The sequence below is a fragment of the Loxodonta africana genome, chromosome 9 (genome assembly GCF_030014295.1).
Source record: "Loxodonta africana isolate mLoxAfr1 chromosome 9, mLoxAfr1.hap2, whole genome shotgun sequence".
Taxonomy (NCBI): Eukaryota; Metazoa; Chordata; class Mammalia; order Proboscidea; family Elephantidae; genus Loxodonta; species Loxodonta africana.
This window is the reverse complement of record NC_087350.1, coordinates 80,607,547-80,629,413: the sequence shown is the minus strand read 5'-3', so window position 1 is coordinate 80,629,413 and position 21,867 is coordinate 80,607,547. Positions and strand designations below refer to the sequence as shown.

General features: G+C 38.6%; 1 protein-coding gene across 3 annotated transcripts in view; it reads left to right on the top strand.

The window, feature by feature from the left end:
* The first annotated feature begins 244 nt into the window (after positions 1-244).
* The window catches only part of ZCCHC7 (zinc finger CCHC-type containing 7), a 272,530-nt gene continuing 250,907 nt past the window's right edge, over positions 245-21,867 (top strand). The window contains exons 1-2 of one of the 3 annotated variants that reach the window (XM_003407586.4): positions 245-363; positions 5,131-5,758. In XM_003407586.4, the coding sequence (XP_003407634.1) occupies positions 5,152-5,758 (607 nt within the window). In that variant the 5' untranslated portion in view covers positions 245-363; positions 5,131-5,151. The other 2 variants (XM_010587819.3, XM_010587820.3) reach the window with 2 other exon arrangements.

The window sequence follows — 21,867 nt, the reverse complement described above, 5'->3', positions numbered from 1 at the left end:
CGAACTCCTCCTTTCTTTTGCCTTCCTTCGTGCGAGGCATTAAAATAAACCACCCTCCATCAACGTGAAGCCTACTTATTTCCGAAAGAAGCTGTGGAGGGAGAGGAGAAGTGTAAGAAAAGCAAACGAAAGTATTATCGACGGTGAATAGAAAGGATTACCATTTGTCACGCATGCGCACGGAGGGCCTGAGGGTGGGCGGGGACGGAAATACGGCTCCGAGAGCTGTGTTTTCCCCGGAAGTGCCTGCCCTCCTCCCGGCTCCGCACGATTGCGGCTTCCTTACCTCATTCGTCCTCGCCCCTCCCCGTCCCTCTACGCGTTTTGGTTCCTGGTTGGTGCTTCCTGGTCGCAGCCGCGGCAGTGAGTATGTGTGTGACCGACCCAGAGCCGCCCGCGGCCGGGTACCCCTGCCCTCCCTCCTCCTCGCCCGCTGGGCTGTGGAACTAGCGATTGTCTCTTTGCCAGCTTCGGCGTACCGTCTGTGTCCCCACTCGTGCCTGCGTGGGGCGCGACTCGTGGCCCCTCAGCCGAGCTCCCTTCCTCGGGCTGGGCTGACCGGCCTGGGTGTGCGCTTTTTCCTGCCTGGCCAAGGCCTGAAGCCGTGGTTCAGTAACGGCTGAACGTCAGCGGCCTCGGTGGGCTTGGCGTTTCTGCCCATTTTACCTCGCGCTCCGGCTCTCCCGCCCCTCAAGATTCCCTTGGCTCTTAGGGAAGCCAGCCAGTCAGTTAACCGTGGAGGTCCAGCCGCGCCAAAGGGAGCCCGGCCTGTGGGGACCGAACGGTGCTCGGTCACCCCCAGCAGCAGTGGGACCAAAAAAAAATCAAGACATGTGCCCCTTTTCCCATGTAAAACAAGGAGACTTGGACCACATTCACTAAGATCCCTTTTATCCCTCACGTCATGTGAGCCGGCAGTTGCCTTCAACTTCAAGGAAGAGCTCCCGGTGCAGTAGAAAACTGGCCGGAGTCAGCAGGCCTGGGGTCTAGCCATGGCTCGCTGGTGACGTTAGAAATCTCTCGGCTGAATTGACGTTTATTTCAAGATTACAGGATTGAATTAGGAGATCTTTTATGGTCTTTTTTAGCTCAATAAATAACGTTTCTCTGAGCCTGTTTCCCCGCATTTAAAACCAGAGGGTTCAATTTGATGACTCTTGCAGGTGTTTTGAATACTTAGTCTATTACTTCCAAAGAATTTGAAGTGGTCTCTGAGTGTATTTAAGACAGCATTATGCTTTTGAGACAGTTTAGTATTGCTGTTTTTCAAAGAATCTAAGGGTGGGGAATGAACCCAGGGAGAAGTGGAAGTGAGCATTTGTTAGTAGAAATGGGGATTGTAAAACAGGTTGGAGAAGGAAAAGAGCTGAGGGAAAGGTGGTGAAGGAGGTGTTTCCAGATAGGGTTGGTTCTCATAAACAGACTTTTATGTATCCCAAGAACAGCTGGGGATATGTCTGAATGAATTTAGTCATAATTTTTTCCCAGCAAGATTTTGTGTTCTGTCTTTGTGACCATTGTTTCACACGCTGAGATTCTTTACCCCATTTAGATTTGATTGTAAGTGGCAGCCACATTTCTTCACGTGGTCAGAAATTTTAACATTATGATCAACTTTTTTTCTGTTTCAAATCTGTCACTGTCAGGGCAGCTCACTGAGAGTAAGGCAGAAATTTTAACTTGAAAATAAACTATGTATGTTAACCACTTTCCAGTGAAAATTGTGGATTTAAAATCAAGCTGTGGATTTGTTTTAAATCCGTCTGAGATTGGATGCCTATGTCATCAAGAAGAAATATCTAGGCTAATGATTTTATAAAAGTGCCTGGGAAGAAGATAAGCACAATGTCTGGAATGACCAGTAGGCAGAGGCATTGGCTTTAAATAATTTCTAAACAAATTCTGGAACCTTACGTAAACCTTAAGTTATCTAGTTTTAAAAAAATTCAGTGAATGAATACTACTCTTTTTGAGTGGCGAGAGCCTTTGTATTTATTCTCTGTATAGATTCTATGTATTCTCATAAGTTTCATTGCCAAACTAGTATTTTAGGCTCTTTTATAAGAACTGTCTTGGTCATGGAATTGCAGCAGTCTTTTGAGTACTAACTTGGAAGGCTCTTGGATGGTAAACTGACAAATTTCCATCTGATTAAAATGCCTCTTTCTTAGGTTTTATACTCCGCTGGAAAGTAAAATGGCTACCCGTGAGGTAAATTTACATGATAGAACCAATGCAAATATAGCATTGAAGGAATGTTTTTTTTTTTTTAATCTATTTAAAAGTGATTAATTTGTGTATTTTAATTTTATTAAAAAAATTGTAGCACTTGGCTGAGAGGGAAATGTGAATCAGTGCTGGCTCTGTTAGTAACTGGCTGCATAACTTTGAATAGGCCTCCTTGTCTGTCTGGATCTCAGTTTCCTTATCTGTAAATTGAGGAGGTTGTATAAGAATCGGAAAAGTCCCTTCCAAATTAAAAATTTTGTGACTGTCATAGGACCCTTGTGTTATCTAATTAAGTATGCTTTGAATTGTGTACAGTGATTGAGAAGCTAAGAAAGCGTGCTGAGTATATATTTCAATCTTCCTCTGAGTATACACTTTCTTAAAAAGTAAATTAAATGCATTTGAATGTAATTAAAGTGGTAACATAAACCAGAACAGCCTCAGGCAAACCTTAACCCTGGCGTACATAAGCTACATAAATAAAGCAAGTTATGGTGAGCACAGTTTTCAAGTACAGAAGGTACAAAATCCTCTTAAAGGCCATAGGGGCTAAATTGTTGAATTCACTTTTCTACATTTCAGGAAAGAGATAAACCCTTAGACCCAAAGAAGTCAGTTTTTATTATGTTTCTGTAGTTTTTTTTTTTTTGGCATATATTCACAGGTGTGCCTGTGGCTCTGTTCTTAATCCCTTTCCTTTGGGATGGCTCCAAGAGTAGTACAAATTTGTAACTCTGTAATTTAGCTTTTTAATTTTTTCTGTGCTGCACCAGAATTATGTTTTATCTTAAGTCCACACTGGATCCTCAGGATGGATCCAATGAGGATTTTGAAGGAAACGTAATTCCTTTGACTTCTTTTAGAATTAATTTACCTATTAAATAAAAAGGAAAGGATTCGTCTTTTATTTGAATTTCTCTGGGGCTAACATTTCAATATAAACTGATAAATACTGTGAGTATTATTATTCAGACAGCCACATTGAACTTGTATGACAATAACAGTGTAGCAACCTGAAGAATTCAGTATAAAAAGGGAACAGATACATTGTATCTTTCAGAAGAAAAAAGGCATTAAAAGTTGAGCTGGAAAAGAAAACAAAAACTCTAGCATGAGTATAGTATATTTTTGGCTCTTGTTCATTTGATTTTTGGGGTCAGCTGGTCACATCACCAAAAAATGCTGTCACAACACCCAGATGTTTTGGGCAGGGAATTTGAAAACTAAGAAAACCACTGTTCTTTCTTAATTATCTGTACTGTATAGCTAAAGGAGCGCTGGTGGCACAGTGGTTAAGAGCTTAGCTACTAACCAAAAGGCTGACGGTTCGAATCTACCAGCCATTCCTTGGAAACACTATGGGGCAGTTCTGTGCTATCTGGTAGGGTCGCTATGAGTCAGAATTGACTTGATGGCAGTGGGGTTGGTGTGATATAACTAAAAGTGGAGTAGAAGAATAAATTGGCATTGTTATTTTCTGGACTGTCCCTGATTTTTGAACAAATAGGAGTTATTTTTCCAGAGCTCTCATTTTGATTACTATTCCGTTAGTACGTATTCGAAACATTTACCTTGTAGGTTTTTGGTTGACGATATAAGAATTTAAGACTTTTGAATAGTTGAGGGCAATTACAAAATTCATTCTATCGTACCAAAACCAAAAAACCAAACTCATTGCCATTGAGTCGATTCCAACTCATAGCGACCCTATAAACCAAAAACCAAACCCACTGCTGTGGAGTTGATTCCGACTCATAGTGACCCTATAGGACAGGGTAGAACTGCCCGATAGAGTTTCCAAGGAGCGCGGTGGATTCGAACTGCTCACCTCTTGGTTAACAGCTGTAGCACTTAACCACGACACCACCAGGGTTTCCAAGCGACCCTATAACCAAACCAAAAAAAAAACCAAACCCAGCACCATCGAGTCGATTCCGACTCATAGCGACCCTGTAGGACAGAGTAGAACTGCCCCATAGGGTTTCCAAGGAGCTCCTGGTAGATTTGAACTGTTGACCTTTTAGTTAGCAGCCATAGCTCTTAACTACTACGCCACCAGGGTTTTCCATCTTATCGTACTTTCCATATTTTATGCACATACTAGATTTATCAGGGCTGAAAAACAAATGTCTGATATTATTGATTTATTCATTCGTTACGTCAACAAACATTTTTAGAGCTCCACCTCAATGCCATACTGTGCTTGGTTTTGGGGATCCATCTTTTACATGAGTGCTAGTAGTTCCTGCCCTCCTGGGGTTTGTGATCTGCTTTTCGGAGATTTACATTGAATAATTAGAATCAGGATGAATGTTTTGATACATGAAGTGCTGTGGAAGCTTGTAAGAGGGTGCTTAATTTAGTCTGGTGGGTCAAGGAAAGCTTCCCTGAGGAAATGATGTTTAATTAAGCTGAGCTGAGGGATGAGCAGGATTGAATATGCTCACAGTAGGAAAGTATTTCTGCTTATGCTTTTATTCTCAAAGCTGTCAAGTTTTGCCGCAAATTTAGGTACTTAGTAAGTTTATTTCATACATGTCTTTATAGCTAGCAGTTCAGTAAGCCAGGTTTTCCAAATATCTTTTATGGATTCCTTTGGTCAAGGATCAAAAGACCATAAGATTATTTTTTAGTTGACGTAAAAATTATCCCACAACAGTAAATTTGATAATTTTTTCTGGTTGTGGATTTTATTTATAGTTGAAATAATATTCCTGTATGAGCATGTATACGGGAAAGGGTGAGGGATTGATGAAATAGTGAGAGCTACTTAAAATTTTAAGTCATTGAGAAAAAGGATGGCCTTACACAGAAGTTGTCTCTAAGGGGTGACAACATTATGTAGTAAACAGACATGATCTGAGCTTTTTAAATACATTTGCATGGTTTTGTCTTTTACAGCATCAAGGTTACTGATTTTCCATGATGTTTGGTGGTTATGAGACTGTAGAAGCATATGAAGATGATCTTTATCGTGAAGAATCATCTAGTGAAAGTGTCGATAGCGAGGTGGAATTTCAACTCTACAGCCAAGTTCATTATGCCCAAGATCTTGGTAATGTTGGAGAGGAAGAACATGAAGCAAAAGAACCTGGGAATTCTGAATCACCAAGTGGTAAAACAAATCAGAAGAACCTAATTGTCCTTTCAGATAGTGAAGTCATCCAGCTATCAGATGGGTCAGAGGTCATTACTTTGTCTGATGAAGATAGTATATATAGATGTAAAAGAAAGAATATTAGAGTTCAACCACAAGAAAAGACCTGGTGTCCTCCTGCCCTTATTCATTCTAACGAGTTGGCTGAGAAGAAATGTAAGAGGGATACTGAGAAGCCCAACCATGAAGAGAGATCAGATATGATCCCAGAAGTCATGATCATAGAAGTCAGTTCAAGTGAAGAGGAAGACAGCACCATTTCAGAAAGCGATAATGTGGAAAGCTGGATGCTACTGGGATCTGAAGTAGATGATGATAAAGATGATGATATCCTTCTCAACCTTGTGGGCTGTGAAAATTCTGTTAACGAAGGTTAGTATCATGTTGGCCATTTTGAAAAGTAGTGTCACCTTTAATAAGGAAGACTGCTTTGTCTAGACAAAAGACCAGTAGGGTCTGCTCCATGTAATTCTTCACCTTTTAGACTACTCTAGTGATGGTCTGTCTGAACATCAGAAAGAGTATGTCAGAATCCTAAAGACTTTTTGCTTCTGCTGTGAGCAATTTCGTAGCTGCTTCCTGTTTGGCTAGAGCCAGTTCTGGACCTGAAATCTTAATTCCCCTCTCTCTCTGCTTGGTACCACAGGTGAGTACTCTATTCACCTCTGACATTGGCCCTGTGTTCTCATTCTGTTAACTCTACGAGACTACCTATTTCTAAATGATTTGCTTACCCAGGAGCTAGCCAGATAGCAAGCATGGGGAATGCCTTGTACACAGAGTATGTGGAATTAGGATTTTTAGGAACTCCACAGCAAGGCAGGGAACTGTGAAGAGCTGTAAGTGTACAGTAGACTCTAGGAGAAAAAGCAAATTCTGAGAACCATATCGTCCAGATTAAACCTCGGTATTAGCATTGTGTCCTCTCTCACATTGTCACCTAGTATTGATGCTTGGTCCTTAAAAAAAAAAAAAAAAAAACTGCCTTTCATTTTCCTCCTGCTATTTATACCTAATGGCTAGACACTTGGAATAGTTTCCTAAATATTCTGTCTTACTTAATATCTATCCTCCACACTGTTGTTAAACCAGAAGTCTTGAAAAGCCCTTTTAATTGTGGTACTTTATTGCTGCGCCAAAACCTTTGATGGCATCCTGCTGTCCTGAGAGGAAATTATGGCACTGAATGTAGACCATACTTTAGAGACCCAGGGATTGGCAAACTTTTTTTAAGGAGCTAGACAGTGAATATTTTAGGCTTGTAGGCATGGGATCTCTAACTACTTAGTTCTGCCTTTGTAGTGCAAAAAAACACTCATAGATAATACCTAAAGAAATGGGGATGGCTTTTCCAGTCAAACCTTATTTACAGAAATAGGCAGCTGGCCCAGGCTGTAGTTTGCCAACACCGAGAATTTGATAGCTAAAGGAAGAAAAGCAATAGAATAGTAGCTAGAACATAGAGTAGAATCAAGTAAAGTTTTGTCAGAATAAGGGGATCTGCTAATATTTTTAGGTAGAAGGGGAGAAGTTTTTGAAAAAGGAGAGATTAAACTTGTTTGATGGGCAAGGGAGCCAGGTAAGAGACGGGATCAGGCGTATACATTGATGAATTAGTCTTAAAAAGGAGGAGACATATCATTAATTGCTAAATCATCAAACATTTATAGAGGTAGGAAACAAAGAATAAATTCAAATAGATTGAGATTGAGAGGCAAGTGAATAAGGGAACTTATGAAGATGCATATGATTTCCTTGGGAAAGTGAAAGCATCAGTGGTAGTGGCAGTGGCCAGTGGTTAACTGGAAGCTTGGAGTGTGGAAAGGATGTTTAAGTGCTATGGGGAATACTCTTCCCAATATTTTCAAGATGATCACCTCTTTAACTTCAAAACAATTTTGTGGACCCCCATATGACTGTAGTTATGTTTTTAGTACAGGTAGTCCCTGACTTAGGTTGTATTTGAGTTATAATGAACCACACTTAAAACTGCCAGTCCCCTCCTTTTTTTGTACATCTTATCATTAGTAATATGTATTACACAGGGCTTCAAACTGGTTCGAAACAGTTCAGTAATGCCGATGGAAACAAGGGCAGCATTTAAGTGTTGCATAGCAACCAAAGCTCTTGCCTGTGGGATTTTTGTCCCAAGTCAGAAACAGCACTGCCAGGCTTAATGATGGCAACTGAGAACGCCACTTTGAATGTGCGCCTCTCTCCGTAGTCCTGCTAATAATCCAATCTCCTACCTCAGGCTCTTGAAAGTTTCCTGATTTGGGAACTTGGATTATTGGCAGGATTGTAGAGAGTGACATACATTCAGAGCAGTGTGGTTGGCCACCATCTTCGAGCAGGGCAGTGTTGTTTCCTACTCTGGACAGAATCCCACTGGCAAGAGCTTTGGTTGCTATGCAGCGCGTACACTGCCCTTGTGTCTGTGGACTATGACTGAACCAGTTCAAACTGATTCAAAGCCCTGATTTTACATACAGTGTTGTGGTGTATAATTTGCCAATGTTATCATTCTTATGCCAACCCCCAAGACAAAGATTGGATTTATAAAGATGCTGATAATAAAAGGCAATAATGAAAACTGAAAAAAAAAAAAAGTATTTGACTTCAGAACTGATATAAATGGAACCCTGTTGTAAATTGAGGATTGCCTGTATTTATTAACTGAGAAAATGTATATTAGCAAGTAGTATTCTTTTAATGGCTTTGTATTTTATTAACCACAATATTGTGTACATATTTGAAAAATAATACGTACACTGGGAGATAGGCTTTATGTAATGTATACCTCTGGGAACTCATTGAAGTAGCTAATTCTGCAGCTCCCCAGGACTCTGTAGCCCTTAAGTTGGAACTTATTGTGCTAATGAATCAACACTAAGAGAACAAAAAGATTGCTTAGGAGTAGTATTTCATCAAAATTAAGAGATGAACTTGCTCTGAAGGACTCCGTAACTCTTTCCAGTAGCCTGGAGCGAGATCAAAGAAACCAGATGATTCCGGGTTAGGCCTAACATTATAGGAGGTCGAAGCAAGTACTTAGCCTACTCTTTTTTCTTTAAATTACCTCTAATTGCCTGAGATCGTCTCTTCGGTGTTCATGATGATCAAATTGGCACCTCCTTGCGTTGCCTTTTTCTTGTGTGCCAGCTCCCCATGTTCACCTTACTGAATATTTTTCTTTGGTATCTAATCATCATTTCGGAATTAATGTACTTAAGAAAAAAGCTTGGTAAATTGAAAAGCAAGTTTTCTTTCCTTTGAAACCGGCTGTCTGTGTCCTGATTTCTACCTTTTCACTAAAGAATTTGCAGAGATGATGATGTTGATGGCAGGATGTGGGTAAGTTGAGAAAAACATGAACTAGGTGCTGAATTCATTGAGGAACCCAGAACTGTGTCATGAGTATGGTAAACGATGGTGATGAGAAAATGAAGAGGATGTGGACTTAACAATGAGGTAGAGTGATGATAGATGATGGACCTCGTGTGACACTGGAGTCGGAGTGGTGGTACAAGGGAGGGATGGAGGAACCATCCTTTCCACTGACAAAAGGGGAGCCAATTGGAGATGGTAAGGTTTCTATGGGAGAGGATTACTGGTAACAAAGGCAGGTTTCAGTTAAAAAGGAGGCAGTCTTGAAGACGCACTGTAGAGTGTAGGAGACCTAAAAAAATCAAATGATTAAAATATGGAGTGGCATGGGAACATGGGAAGGTATTTATTTTAAACTGAAGAGTTAAGAAAGACTTGTTGTAAGCCAAGAGTTGAGTTTTGAAAGATGAGTAGTAGCTTGCCAGCTGGAGAGGGGGATTAGGGATGGTGGGTGGGGTTGGAGTTGGAGGTTTTAGGTGGAGAGAATAGTATGCACAAAAGCATTAAAAAACAAAAAGAAAACAAGCAAAAACAAAAAACAAGCCCCTTGTCATTGAGTTGGACTCATAGCGACCGTATAGGACAAGGTAAAACTGCCTCATGGGGTTTCCAAGGAGCGGCTGGTAGATTTGAACTGCCGACCTTTTTGGTAAGCAGCCAAGCTCTTAACCGCTGTGCCACCAGGGCTCCACGCATAGCCGAATGAAAAACTGAACAGTTTGAGTTTGGAGATGTGCAGGTATTTCAGTCTGACTGGTGAGGTGATAGTTGGAATGAGGTAATAACATAAGCAGAGTGAGACTACTAGACTTAGATCATAAAATGACTTTCTGTGTTGAAATTATCCTGAAAGCCCTGGAGCCCCTGAAGGATTTTAAGCAAGGGAGTAAGATTTCACATTTTTATTTTAGAAAGAATTCTAGTGACTGGTGCGAAGGCTGAGTTGTAGAGTTAGCAGGTTGACAATGTGGCGAGGGGTAGGCTTTCTGCTATAGTAATCTGGGCTAAAAGTGATGAGAACAAAATTAATGGAGGCAGTGGTAGTGGGGATAGCAAGGAGGAAATGAATTTGAGAGAGCTTTAGGTGGGAGTAAGGATATAACTTGGTGACTTTTTGGTTGAGAGATGTTGTTGTTAGGTGCCATCGATTCAATTTGTGACCCCATGTGACAGAATAGAATTGCCACAAAGGATTTTCTAGGCTGTAAGTTTTCTTCTGTAGAGCCATTGAGTGGGTTCAAATCACCAACCTTGCGATTAGCAGCCAAGTGCTTACCTGTTGTGCCACCAGGGCTCACCAGGGCTCCTTGGTTGAGAGGTAGAGAAAAGAATTGATGATGAGTTCAGAGTCATAAAGATAAGGAACACAGGAGGAGCAGGTTAGCTGGTAACTGACTCAAGGATAGAGCAAGAGTTCCTCAGGGCAAAATGAAAGGGTTAGGTAGGGGGATAGTACAGATGGGGTAAAGGGCAGCTGAGGCATAGGGAAATGAAGGGAGTGATGAATTTAGTTAGGATATCTTACAGGAATGAAGAAAAGAAGGTTGGTAATCAGGTACATAAATCTGTGGGAAAACAATTAGTATTTTGCATTATAAAGAGATAAGCATGTGTATTTCTTTTATTCATTTATATTGAAGTGAAATTCGAATAGCATAAAATTAACCACTTTAAAGTTGACAGTTCAGTTTAGTACATTCACAGTGTTGTGAAATTACTACCTTTTATGTAGTTCTAAAATGTTTTCGTCACCTCCTAAGGAGACACCTTCCCCACTCAGCACTCATTTCCTACACCCCCTTACCCCCAGCCCCTGGCAGTCGTGAATCTGTTTTCTGTCTCTGTGGATTTACTTATTCTGTATATTTCATGTAAATTGAATATACATTTTGTTATTTGGCTTTTTTCATGTAGCATATTGTTTTTGAGGTTTGTTGAAGTTGTAGCATGTATCAAAACTTCATTTCTCTTGGCTGACTAATATTCCATTATATGGGTATTCAACATTTTGTTTATCCGTTCATCCTTTGATGAACATTTGGGTTATTTTCACTTTTAGGGTATTGTGAATGATGCTGCTGTGAACATTTGTGTACATGTATTTGTTTGAGTATCTGTGTTCAGTTCTTTTGGGTATATACCTAGGAGTGGCATTGCTGGGTCATATGGTAATTCTATGTTTAACTTTTTGAGGAACAACTGTTCTCCAGTGATTGCACCTTTTTACGTTCCCGCCAGCAACGTACGAAGGTTCCAATTAACTGCGTTGTTTTTTCTGATTACTTGTCATGTTTCATGTTGCACATTTCTGTTTGATTTGCTGATAGGCTCTTTTTCCTAGTATTTTTTTGTGGTATTACATTTTATAGTTTATATTGACTTGCATTTTTCTAGGATGGATTTTTTTGCATTTTCATTCACTTATAAGAGCCCTGGGGGCACAGTGGTTAAAGCGCTTGGCTGCTAACCAAAAAGTCAGCGGTTCAAACCTACGAGCTGCTCTGTGGATTCCCTAAAGACTTACAGCCTTGGAAACCCTCTGGGGCAGTTCTGCTCTGCCCTGCAGGGTCTCTGTGAGTTGGAATTGACTTGATGGCAGTGGGTTTGGCTTGGTTTGGTGTGTGTATAAATTTATACGATTTTTTGGGAACATTTGTAGAAGTATTTGATACAAGACCTGAGTGATTCCAGATACTCAGTGCATGCTTCTATTACCATATTGCCACTTATTTCTGCTCTTTTCTCCTAGGATTTGTTTTCTGTTCCAGCCAAATTGAAAAAAATTTTGCAGTTTTGCAAATTAACTCACCTGACTCTTATTGACTCTTACAAGTATTCAGATATATATTAATTTCATTGATCTGTTAATGCCATAATCCTGGTTTTTTTTAAACCAATTAATAAGCAATATATTTAGTACCTTTGCCTATTTGAGTGTGTTGTTACTCTCTAATCATTAGTATTCATTTTATAAGTAGCTTTGGGAATAGAGCTGGTTCAGTTAACATAATAGTCTTTAGAGACAAGGTTTTTTCATGTCAGTGGAAGGTTGTGGGAATTGCCATACTTTTGAAATGCAGACTGTAAAGAAGCAGCAGTAGTTGTTTTGTGCACTATCGCTCCTTCAAACACCAAAAACTATGGCATATTTAAAACATCAATATAAAAGATTACAAACTCCTTGAGGGCAGGTTTTTTCAAAACTCATATGCCTCATTATAATATTTAATGTAATTCTTTGACATATTTTTTACCTTGTTTCGCATAAATTGCTAACCATCAAACATGTATTGAGCATCTACTCTATGTAGAATATAAGTAGACCTGGTGATTTAAAGTGGCCAAAGACATAGTCCTAGCCTTAAGTGGCTTAGTGTTTCATTGAAGAGACAAAATGTAATTTATGGAAGTCTCTTAACCATGGGAATTTAAGTCTCTCAAAGTCCTGGTGATGGATATGGTTGAAAACTTAACACCTTATAAAAAATAGGATTAATGAATTTGTGGTAGTACAAAAAACTATGAAAGGCTATGTAAATATATATATATTTTCCATTTACTATTATTAAATTTGTAGTGAAGAGTGCGGTACCACTTCTTGCTCTGTGGAAACTTAAGGCTTACTGCTTCCATTTCACTGAGATGTTGTCACATTTGTTTTGCTTTACTTGCAAATAATCACAATTAAAAAAAGAAAAATCTGTTGGCATTGAGTCAATTCCAACTCATAATGGCCCTATAGGGCAGAGTAGAACTGCCTCATAGGGTTTCCAAGGAGCACCTGGTGGATTTGAACTGCTAACCTTTTGGTTAGCAACCGTAGCTCTTAACCACTATGCCACCAGGGTTTCCAGTACACAATTAGGAGACATTTTTTCCCCTTCTGTTTGTTCAGTAGTTTTCTAATTTGCAGTTGATTATTAGCTTCCTCAGGTCTCAAAGATGTAACCCTTATTTAACCTGCTCAGCCTAGCCCTCCTTAGTACATATAGTTACATGATTGTGGCTCTGCATGTAATAAATTTATACCAAAACATGGGACCTCAGCCCCTATTACATGCACCTCGTAGCTTTCTCCCTGTGAAGGAATGTAGGAGTTTATTTCTAAGGTTTAGGTTTCATTTTCTTCACTTTATTTACTTTTTCCTAAGCCTTCTTTAGACAAAGAGTGTCTGTTCTATTGTTTTCCTTTTTTTAAATTTCCAACACTTTCTGTTTACCATTTCCAGTATGAGTGATTTGAAGTTCTCTTATGTTAGAAAAACAGATTTCCTGGTTGAAGAAAAGATGCAGCGAAGGAAATCAGCATTGTTTTTTAATTCGAGGCGGATCTGAGGTTTGGGAAGGATTGTCATACACCGGCCAAGTGATAGAAGCAGTCAGTGTTGTGGAATCATGAAGGGGTAATTAGGAGCATAGTTTCCCGATGGGGAAAGGTGCATTATTAGCTCTGGAAGTAATTGTTAACTCTTTTTGTAAAACTTTATTGTAAAGTTTCAAAGTGTATAAAAATAGAATGTTACAATGGACCCCATGTGCCCTAACCCAGCTTCAACAATTTTCAACTTATGACCAGTGTTTGCTCATGTGTAACTTTACTCTCATGTATTATTTTGAAGCAAATCACAGACATGTATGATTTCATTTATACGTACACTGAAACTTGTGAGAGTTGGAACTTGGCAGGACTGCCTTGTTTTTCCACGTCTCTCAAGTTCATCCGCTTTTGGCCGTGTGTAGTCTTACCACTTTTCTATTCTTTTTAGTGGAAAATACTTGAGTTTTCCTTCTCCGACAGGGTTCCGCCTTATACAGGTTCCAGCTTTCACAGGTTTTACTGTGTACATGGATAAAATTATAAATATGTAAATACCTATTCATAATTCATACCTATTCATACATAATGAATGTTGTTGTTGTTAGGTGCTGTTGAGTCGATTTTGACTCATAGCAACTCAACGTGACAGAGTAGAACTGCCCATAGGGTTTTCTTGGCGGTAATCTTTATGTAAGCAGATTGCCAGGTCTTTTTTTTATGGAGCTGCTGAGTGGAGGATTGGAGCTGCCAATCTTTACGTTAACAGCGGAGCACATAACTCTTGCGCCATCAGAGTGCCTTACGTAATGCGTATGTAATATACATATAAATAAGTATATATTTGTATAAAATGTGTATTTCTGAAAGATAAGGATTCTTTTTAAAAAACATAGTAATTATATAACATTATCATACCTAAAGAAATTACCAAAAATTGTTGTATTATCAAATACCTAGTGTTCAGATTTTCCCAACTGGCTCTTAATTTTTTTTTCCTTATTTGTTTGAATCAAGTCCATGTGTTACAGTCAGTTTATAACTTAAGTCTCCTTTAATCTATGGTTTCTTCCTTTATCTCTTACGTGTTTTTTTTTTTTCTTAATTCCTTTTTTGAAATTTAATTGCTGTACTAATTATTGTTTGTCCCCTAGAATTTCCCAGGGCTTTGAACTGGTTCTTCCCAGTTCAGTCATGGCCGAGGAAACGAAACTGAAACAGACCTGAATTTTTGAAATTTGGGTGAACTGGAATGATAACTGGCACGGGAAAAATTACGGGTTGAAGTGCTGCTAGAAACTGAATCACCGTCTTGGAAAACAAGGGCAGCATGTGTGTTCCATGGCAACCAAATCTCTTGCCCCTTTGGATTTTGAGCAGAGTTGGAAACGGAGGTGCCCTGCTCAAAAATGGTGGCCGATCACACTTCTTTGAATGTCCTGCCAGTAATCCAATCTCACACATCAGGCTCTTGAAAGGGCCTACTACGACCCTTCCGAGTCTCCCATTCCAGGGCTCCACCCGTAGTTTTTCCTGTTACAGTCGTTGTTCTGAATCACCCAAATTGTAAAAATCTGAATCTGTTCTGGTTTTGCTTTGTCAGCCATGACTGAACTGGTTCAAACCAGTTCGAATACCTGGAATTTTCTGTACTGCGGATTCTGTGATATTGTTTAAGATGTTCTACTGTCCCCTGTATTTCTTGTAAATGTGAAGATCTAGAAGCTTGATTAAATTCAGGTTTCTCTCTCTGTGGTTCTGCCACCAACTCATTGTAGTTAGGTTCATCTGCTTCATTTGTCTTTTGATGTATTTATTTTTTAGGATTAGTTTTTAAAATTTTTATTTTGTTTTATAATTATGAAAAATATTTATAAAGTTCTAAATACAAATCAAATAAAACAGAGAAGTATACCTTCTGGCTAATCTTTGCCCTGTTCCTGCCCTTCCTCTTAATGGGTAACCATTAAGAAAGAAAATGGATGGTTCATCCTTACATTTAAAAATGTATAAGCAAGTATGTATACAATGTCTTCATACCTCCTCTCCCCTTTTCTTAAGTAAACAGTAGCATGCTAGCCACACTTTTCTCTACATTGTTTTGTTTTGTTTTTTTCTATTAACAGTGTATCCTGGAGATCAATCCATAATACTATATAAAGGTATTTCTAATTTCTAAGACTATGGACTATTTTTTTATCTTCTATACTAACCTGAGCTGGACACATTAGGCATGTATACAAAATAGTGTTAAAATATATATAATAAAACAGCATTTACCATTTTGGCCATTTTTCAATGACATTAATTACATTCATGATGTTGTACAACTATCACCATTCTTTTCAAATGTTTTTCATCCCCTAATAAATACTTTTTGAAAGTGAAGAAATAGTATATTAAAATAGTTAATGAATAATGCACTTGTTACAGTCTTAAAATGTATTTTAAACAAATGAGTAATAGTCTAATTCTACCTTCAGAAGCATACTTTATACTTATTCCTGGCCTTGATATTTTTTTCTCATTTAGTAATTTTGAAAAGTTTAGATATAGGAAAAAATTAAATATATTCAGGATTTAAAAAGAAAATAGCTTTTGAAGGATGAAGAATATAGCACTGTTAAGAGTTGAAGAAGCTGTATTATTTCCTAGTATGTGGCTAACTACTATGGTGTAGAATTTTACAATAATGTGGGTCTGTTTCAGTATGTACAATTTGGTACATAGCTATTTTATATACAGTGAATACCTAGCAAATCCTAGGTGAATTTAGTTGAGATTCTACTGTTATGTATAAAGTAGAGCACTTTACGTAGTACTAAAGTTGAAGTGAAATCATGGCTTGGTTAAAGTAAAACTATCCACTCATAGCAACCCTGTAGGACAGAGTAGAAGTACTTCATAGAGTTTCCAGGGAGCAGCTGGTGGATTCAAACTGCTGATCTTTTGGGTAGCAGAACTCTTAACCACTGCACCACCGGGGCTCTGTGGCTTTTGAAATTGAAATAAAGTGATAGCTTTTAACAACTTCGGGCAGCACATCTTTTAACAGTTTTTGTCTTAAGTCCTTGTTTCTTCCAAAATATGCACATACATAAATGTTTTAGGTACAATTTCAGAAAAGGAAGAATTCATCTTGAGGCAATACTGAATCCTTGGCATTTGTTAGGCACTGAACCAAAACTTAATAACTAATTAAAATTTTAGTAAAGTTACCTATTTGAATTTTGGTTTTTCAAATAAGTCGTATATTTAATCGGATCTGGGTCTTTACACATGCTGTTTTTTCTGCCAGGATCAATTCCTACCTTGCCTGGTTGATACCTACTCATCCCTGAGGTCTCAGTTTAAAGGTCATGTCTGGCTGAGGTAACCAAGATAGGCTCTCAATTAGTGGAAGTTACTAGGTCTATTACAGCTCTGCAGTAGTGTGACTTTGGGTAATTTAATTTCTTTATTGGTAAAATAGAAAATTTTATCTGATTAAGTTTATAAAGCTAAAATGAGACAATGGATAGACTAAACTAATGCAATAGGGAAATTTTTTTAAAAATAATTTTTATTGTGCTTTAAGTGAAAGTTTACAAATCAAGTCAGTCTCTCACATAAAAACTTATATACACCTTGCTACATACTCCCAATTACGCTCCCCCTAATGAGACAGCCCACTCCCTCCATCCACTCTCCCTTTTCTTGTCCATTTTGCCAGCTTCTAACCCCTTCTACCTTCTCATCTCCCCTCCAGGCAGGAGATGCCAACATAGTCTCAAGTGTCGACCTGATCCAAGAAGCTCACTCCTCACCAGTATCCCTCTCCAACCCATTGTCCAGTCCAATCCATGTCTGATGAGTTGACTTTGGGAATGATTCCTGTCCTGGGCCAACAGAAGGTCTGAGGGCCGTGACCACCAGGGTCCTTCTAGTCTCAGTCAGACCATTAAGTCTGGTCTTTTTAGAAGAATTTGGGGTCTGCATCCCACTGCTCTCCTGCTGCCTCAGGGGTTCTCTGATGTGTTCCCTGTCAGGGCAGTCATCGGTTGTAGCTGGGCACCATCTAGTTCTTCTGGTCTCAGGATGATGTAGTCTGTGGTTCACGTGGCCCTTTCTGTTTCTTGGGCTTGTAATTACCTTGTGTTCATGGTGTTCTTCATTCTCTTTTGATCCAGGTGGATTGAGACTCATTGGTGCATCTTAGATGGCTGTTTGCTAGCATTTAAGACCCCAGACGCCACTCTTCAAAGTGGGATGCAGAATGTTTTGTTAATAGATTTTATTTTGCCCGTTGACCTAGATGTCCCCTGAAACCATGGTTCCCAGATCCCTGCCCTTGCTACGCTGGCCTTCGAAGCCTTCAGTTTATTCAGGAAACTTCTTTGCTTTTGGTTTAGTCCAGTTGTGCTGACCTCCCTGTATTGTGTGTTGTCTTTCCCTTCATCTAAGGTCGCTCTTACCTACTATCTAATTAGTGAATACCCCTCTCCCACCCTCCCTCCTTCCCCGCTCTCGTAACCACAAAAGAATATGTTCTTCTCAGTTTAAACTATTCCTTAAGTTTTTATAATAGTGGTCTTATACAATATTTGTCCTTTTGCAACTGACGAATTTCACTCAGCATAATGCCTTCCAGGTTCCTCCATGTTATGAAATGTTTCACAGATTCATCACTGGTCTTTGTCAATGCGTAGTATTCCATTGTGTGAATATACCATAATTTATTTATCCAATCATCTGTTGATGGGCACCTTGGTTGCTTCCATCTTTTTGCTGTTGTAAAGAGTGCTGCAGTAAACGTGGGTGTGCATGTATCTGTTTGTGTAAAGGCTCTTATTTCTCTAGGATATATTCCGAGGAGTGGGATTGCTGGGTCGTATAGAAGTTCTATTTCTAGCTTTTTAAGGAAGTGGCAAATCAATTTCCTAAGTGGTTGTACCATTTTACATTCCCACCAGCAGTGTAGAAGTGTTCCAGTCTCTCCACAGCCTCTCCAACATGTATTATTTTGTGTTTTTTGGATTAATGCCAGCCTTGTTGGAGTGAGATGGAATCTCATCGTGGTTTTGATTTGCATTTCTCTAATGGCTAGTGATCGTGAGCATTTCCTCATGTATCTGTTAGCTACCTGAATGTCCTCTTCAGTGAAGTGTCTTTTCATATCCTTTGCCCATTTTTTAATTGGGTTGTTTGTCTTTTTATGGTTGAATGTTAGCAGAAGCATGTAGATTTTAGAGATCAGACGCTTGTTGAAGATGTCATAGCTGAAAACTTTTTCCCAGTCTGTAGGTGGTCTTTTTACTCTTTTGGTGAAGTCTTTAGATGAGCACAGGTGTTTGATTTTTCAGAGCTTCCAGTTATCTGGTTTCTCTTCATCATTTTTGGTAATGTTTTGTATTCTGTTTATGCCATGTATTAGGGCCCCTAACGTTTTTCCTATTTTTTCTTCCATGATCTTTATCGTTTTAGACTTTATGTTTAGGTCTTTGATCCATTTGGATTTAGTTTTTGTGCATGGAGTGAGGTATGGGTCCTGTTTCATTTTTTTGCAGATGGATATCCAGTTATGCCAGCACCATTTGTTAAAAAGACTGTCTTTTCCTCAATTCACTGACACTGGGCCTTTGTCAAATATCAGCTGCTCATATGTGGATGGATTTATATCTGGGTTCCCGATTCTGTTGCATTGGTCTATGTGCCTGTTGTTGTACCAGTACCAGGCTGTTTTGACTACTGTGGCTGTATAATAGGTTCTGAAATCAGGTAGAGTGAGGCCTCCCACTTTCTTCTTTTTCAGTAATGCTTTATTTTTCCAGGGCTTCTTTCCCTTCCTCATGAAGTTGGTGATTTGTTTCTCCACCTCATTAAAAAATGTCATTGGAATTTGGATCGAAATTGCATTGTATATATAGATAGCTTTTGGTAGAATAGACATTTTTACAATGTTAAGTCTTCCTATCCATGAGCAAGGTATGTTTTTCCACTTATGTAGGTCCCTTTTAGTTTCTTGCAGTAGAGTCTTGTAGTTTTCTTTGTATAGGTCTTTTATGTCTCTGGTTAGATTTGTTCCTAAGTATTTTATCTTTTGAGGGGCTACTGTGAATGCTATTGATTCGGTGATTTCCTCTTTGATGTTCTTTTTGTTGGTGTAGAGGAATCCAACTGATTTTTGTATATTTATCATGTAACCTGATACTCTGCTGAACTCTTCTATTAGTTTCAGTAGTTTTTTTTTGAGTATTTTTTAGGGTTTTCTGTGTATAAGATCATGTCATCTGCAAACAGAGATACTTTTACTTTTTCCTTACCAATCTGGATGCCCTTTATTTCTTTATCTTGCCTAATTGCTCTGGCTATGACCTCCAGCACAATGTTGAATAAGAATGGTGATAAGGGGCATCCTTGTCTGGTTCCTGTTCTCAAGGGGAATGCTTTCAGAATCTCTCCATTAAGGACGATGTTGGCTGTTGGCTTTGTATAAATGCCCTTTATTATGCTGAGGAATTTTCCTTTTATTCCTATTTTGCTGAGAGTTTTTATCATGAATGGGTGTTGGACTTTGTCAAATGCCTTTTCTACATCAATTGATAAAATCATGTGGTTCTTGTCTTTTCTTTTATTTATGTGGCTAATTACATTGTTTTTGTAATATTGAACCATCCTTGCATACCTGGTATAAATCCCACTTGGTCATGGTGGATCTTTTTTTTTTGATATGTTGTTGAATTCCATTGGCTAGAATTTTTTTGAGGATTTTTGCATCTATGTTCATGGGGGATATAGGTCTGTAATTTTCTTTTTCTGTGCTGTCTTTAGCTGGTTTTGGTATCAGATATCTGCTGGCTTCATAATAGGGAAATATTTTGACAAAGCTCTTACAAGATAAGTTCACGATCAAAGTGGCAAGCATGGACGTATAGCTTCAACTGTTTTTTTAAAATTTCTTTCTCGGCTTTTTTCTAAACCCAAGTTGCGTTTGAACGGCATATCTCTAGTTTGGCTCTTACCTTAAGTAAGTTTTGTTTGATTTGGTGAGAATCTGTCATTTACTAGTTTATGACATTAAACCCAAATCTGAAATCTTGCAATCAGCCCAACAAGTACTTTATGTGTGATTATGATGTAAAAGCCCCTATACCATTAAGGTTTTACGATCAAGAATTGCCATACAGTCCCTGCCTTAAAAAAGTTAAAATGCATGACAATATGGAAAGTTAAATGTAATATGAAAGTTAAAGGACAGCATTGCTACAAATACAAAAGATACCCCAGCACAATACATGATCATTTCTAGATGAGTATAAAATAGCCCTGGTGGTGCAGTGGTTAAGCGCTTGGCTGCTAACAGGTCGGTGGTTTGAACCCACCAGCCACTTCAAGGGAGGAAAATGTGGCAATCTGCTTCTGTAAAGATTACAGCCCTGGAAACCCTATGGGGCAGTTCTACTCTGTCTTTTGTGTTGGAATTAACTCAACGGCAAGGAGTATAATAGATGATTTTTTGAAGATTACTGTGAATAGGCAAAGTAAAAGACTGAATTGAGGAGGAGCCCTGCTCAGTCTTTAAGAATGGATAGGATTGAGTGTTCAGGTTAAATACAGGGAGGACAAATAGAAGCTGAAAACCCTGGTAGAAACTTAAGACTATATGCTATCATTAATGCTTGCATGTGGTTGGGTATGATTAAACATTGTAATGACTTGACTTTTTAGAAAGCACCTTTTCCTAAGCATGAAAGGGTGATTCTGTTGTATGCATGTTCAGATTGTTGTTGGAAGATTTCTTGGTCATAATTTTGTTCACATGCATTCTGCTTGTTTCTTATTTATGTATCTCCTTTTTTCTTTTCCTTTCAAAAATAATTGGATATTTCACATGTGTTTATGTCAGATAGAAAAATTCTTTCAAAAGGACCAGGTGCTATGAATTAGTTAAAGGCTGTGACCAGCTATTTAAAGTGTGTATTTTATTCAGGGCTGTACAAAGTGGATCATGTCTTAAAATGTAATTCTGGTTTCTCATAACTTGTGTTCTTCCTTATAATCTTTGATACAGAAAGTACATATTCTGTTAGTTTGGAAACATTAATAAAATTTTCCTTTCAATAACTCCTCAAATCTTTAAGGTGCGGTTTCCTTTTTCTGCATTTGTCAGATAACCAATCAGTATAATTTCAATTACAGACAGTCCCTGGATTACGAACGAGTTCTGTCCCTAAGACTGTCTTTAAGTCAAATTTGTATAGTTAGGTATGGTTCGTTATCTAACATCAGTTAGTCAAATGTTTGTCTTGGTATGTAGTGTATAGTGTACTTTTCTATGCATAAAAAACATTAAAGAAACACTTCCAGGTACACTAAAACGTCTTTAACATAATAATACAGTAATAATAATGTTTTGATGCACGTTGCAAAGTAGTGGCCACTTGTTATTACAAACCATTGTTTGTGCCTTGAATTTTTAGCATAACAGGCTTTAAGGGCTTGGTTCCTAACTATGGGTTGTACATAAGTCTGATGTTTGTAACCCAGGGACTGCCTGTAACATAGTTTCTTGAGAGATGTTATGGCCTAGTAGGTCGTAAGAGTTAATGCATGACACATTTCACATTTATGTATCATTTTGTTTTTGCCTTATAAGAAAAATGGCCACATGCTAGAGTTCTGTTGACCAAACCATTTGAGGACAGCATCCAGGAGCTCCCTCCCTGATGTTTGTAGCTTTTGTAAGCCTGTGCTACACAATTTCCAAAGCTGCTTTTGAACTGTCTCTCTAGTTGTAGCA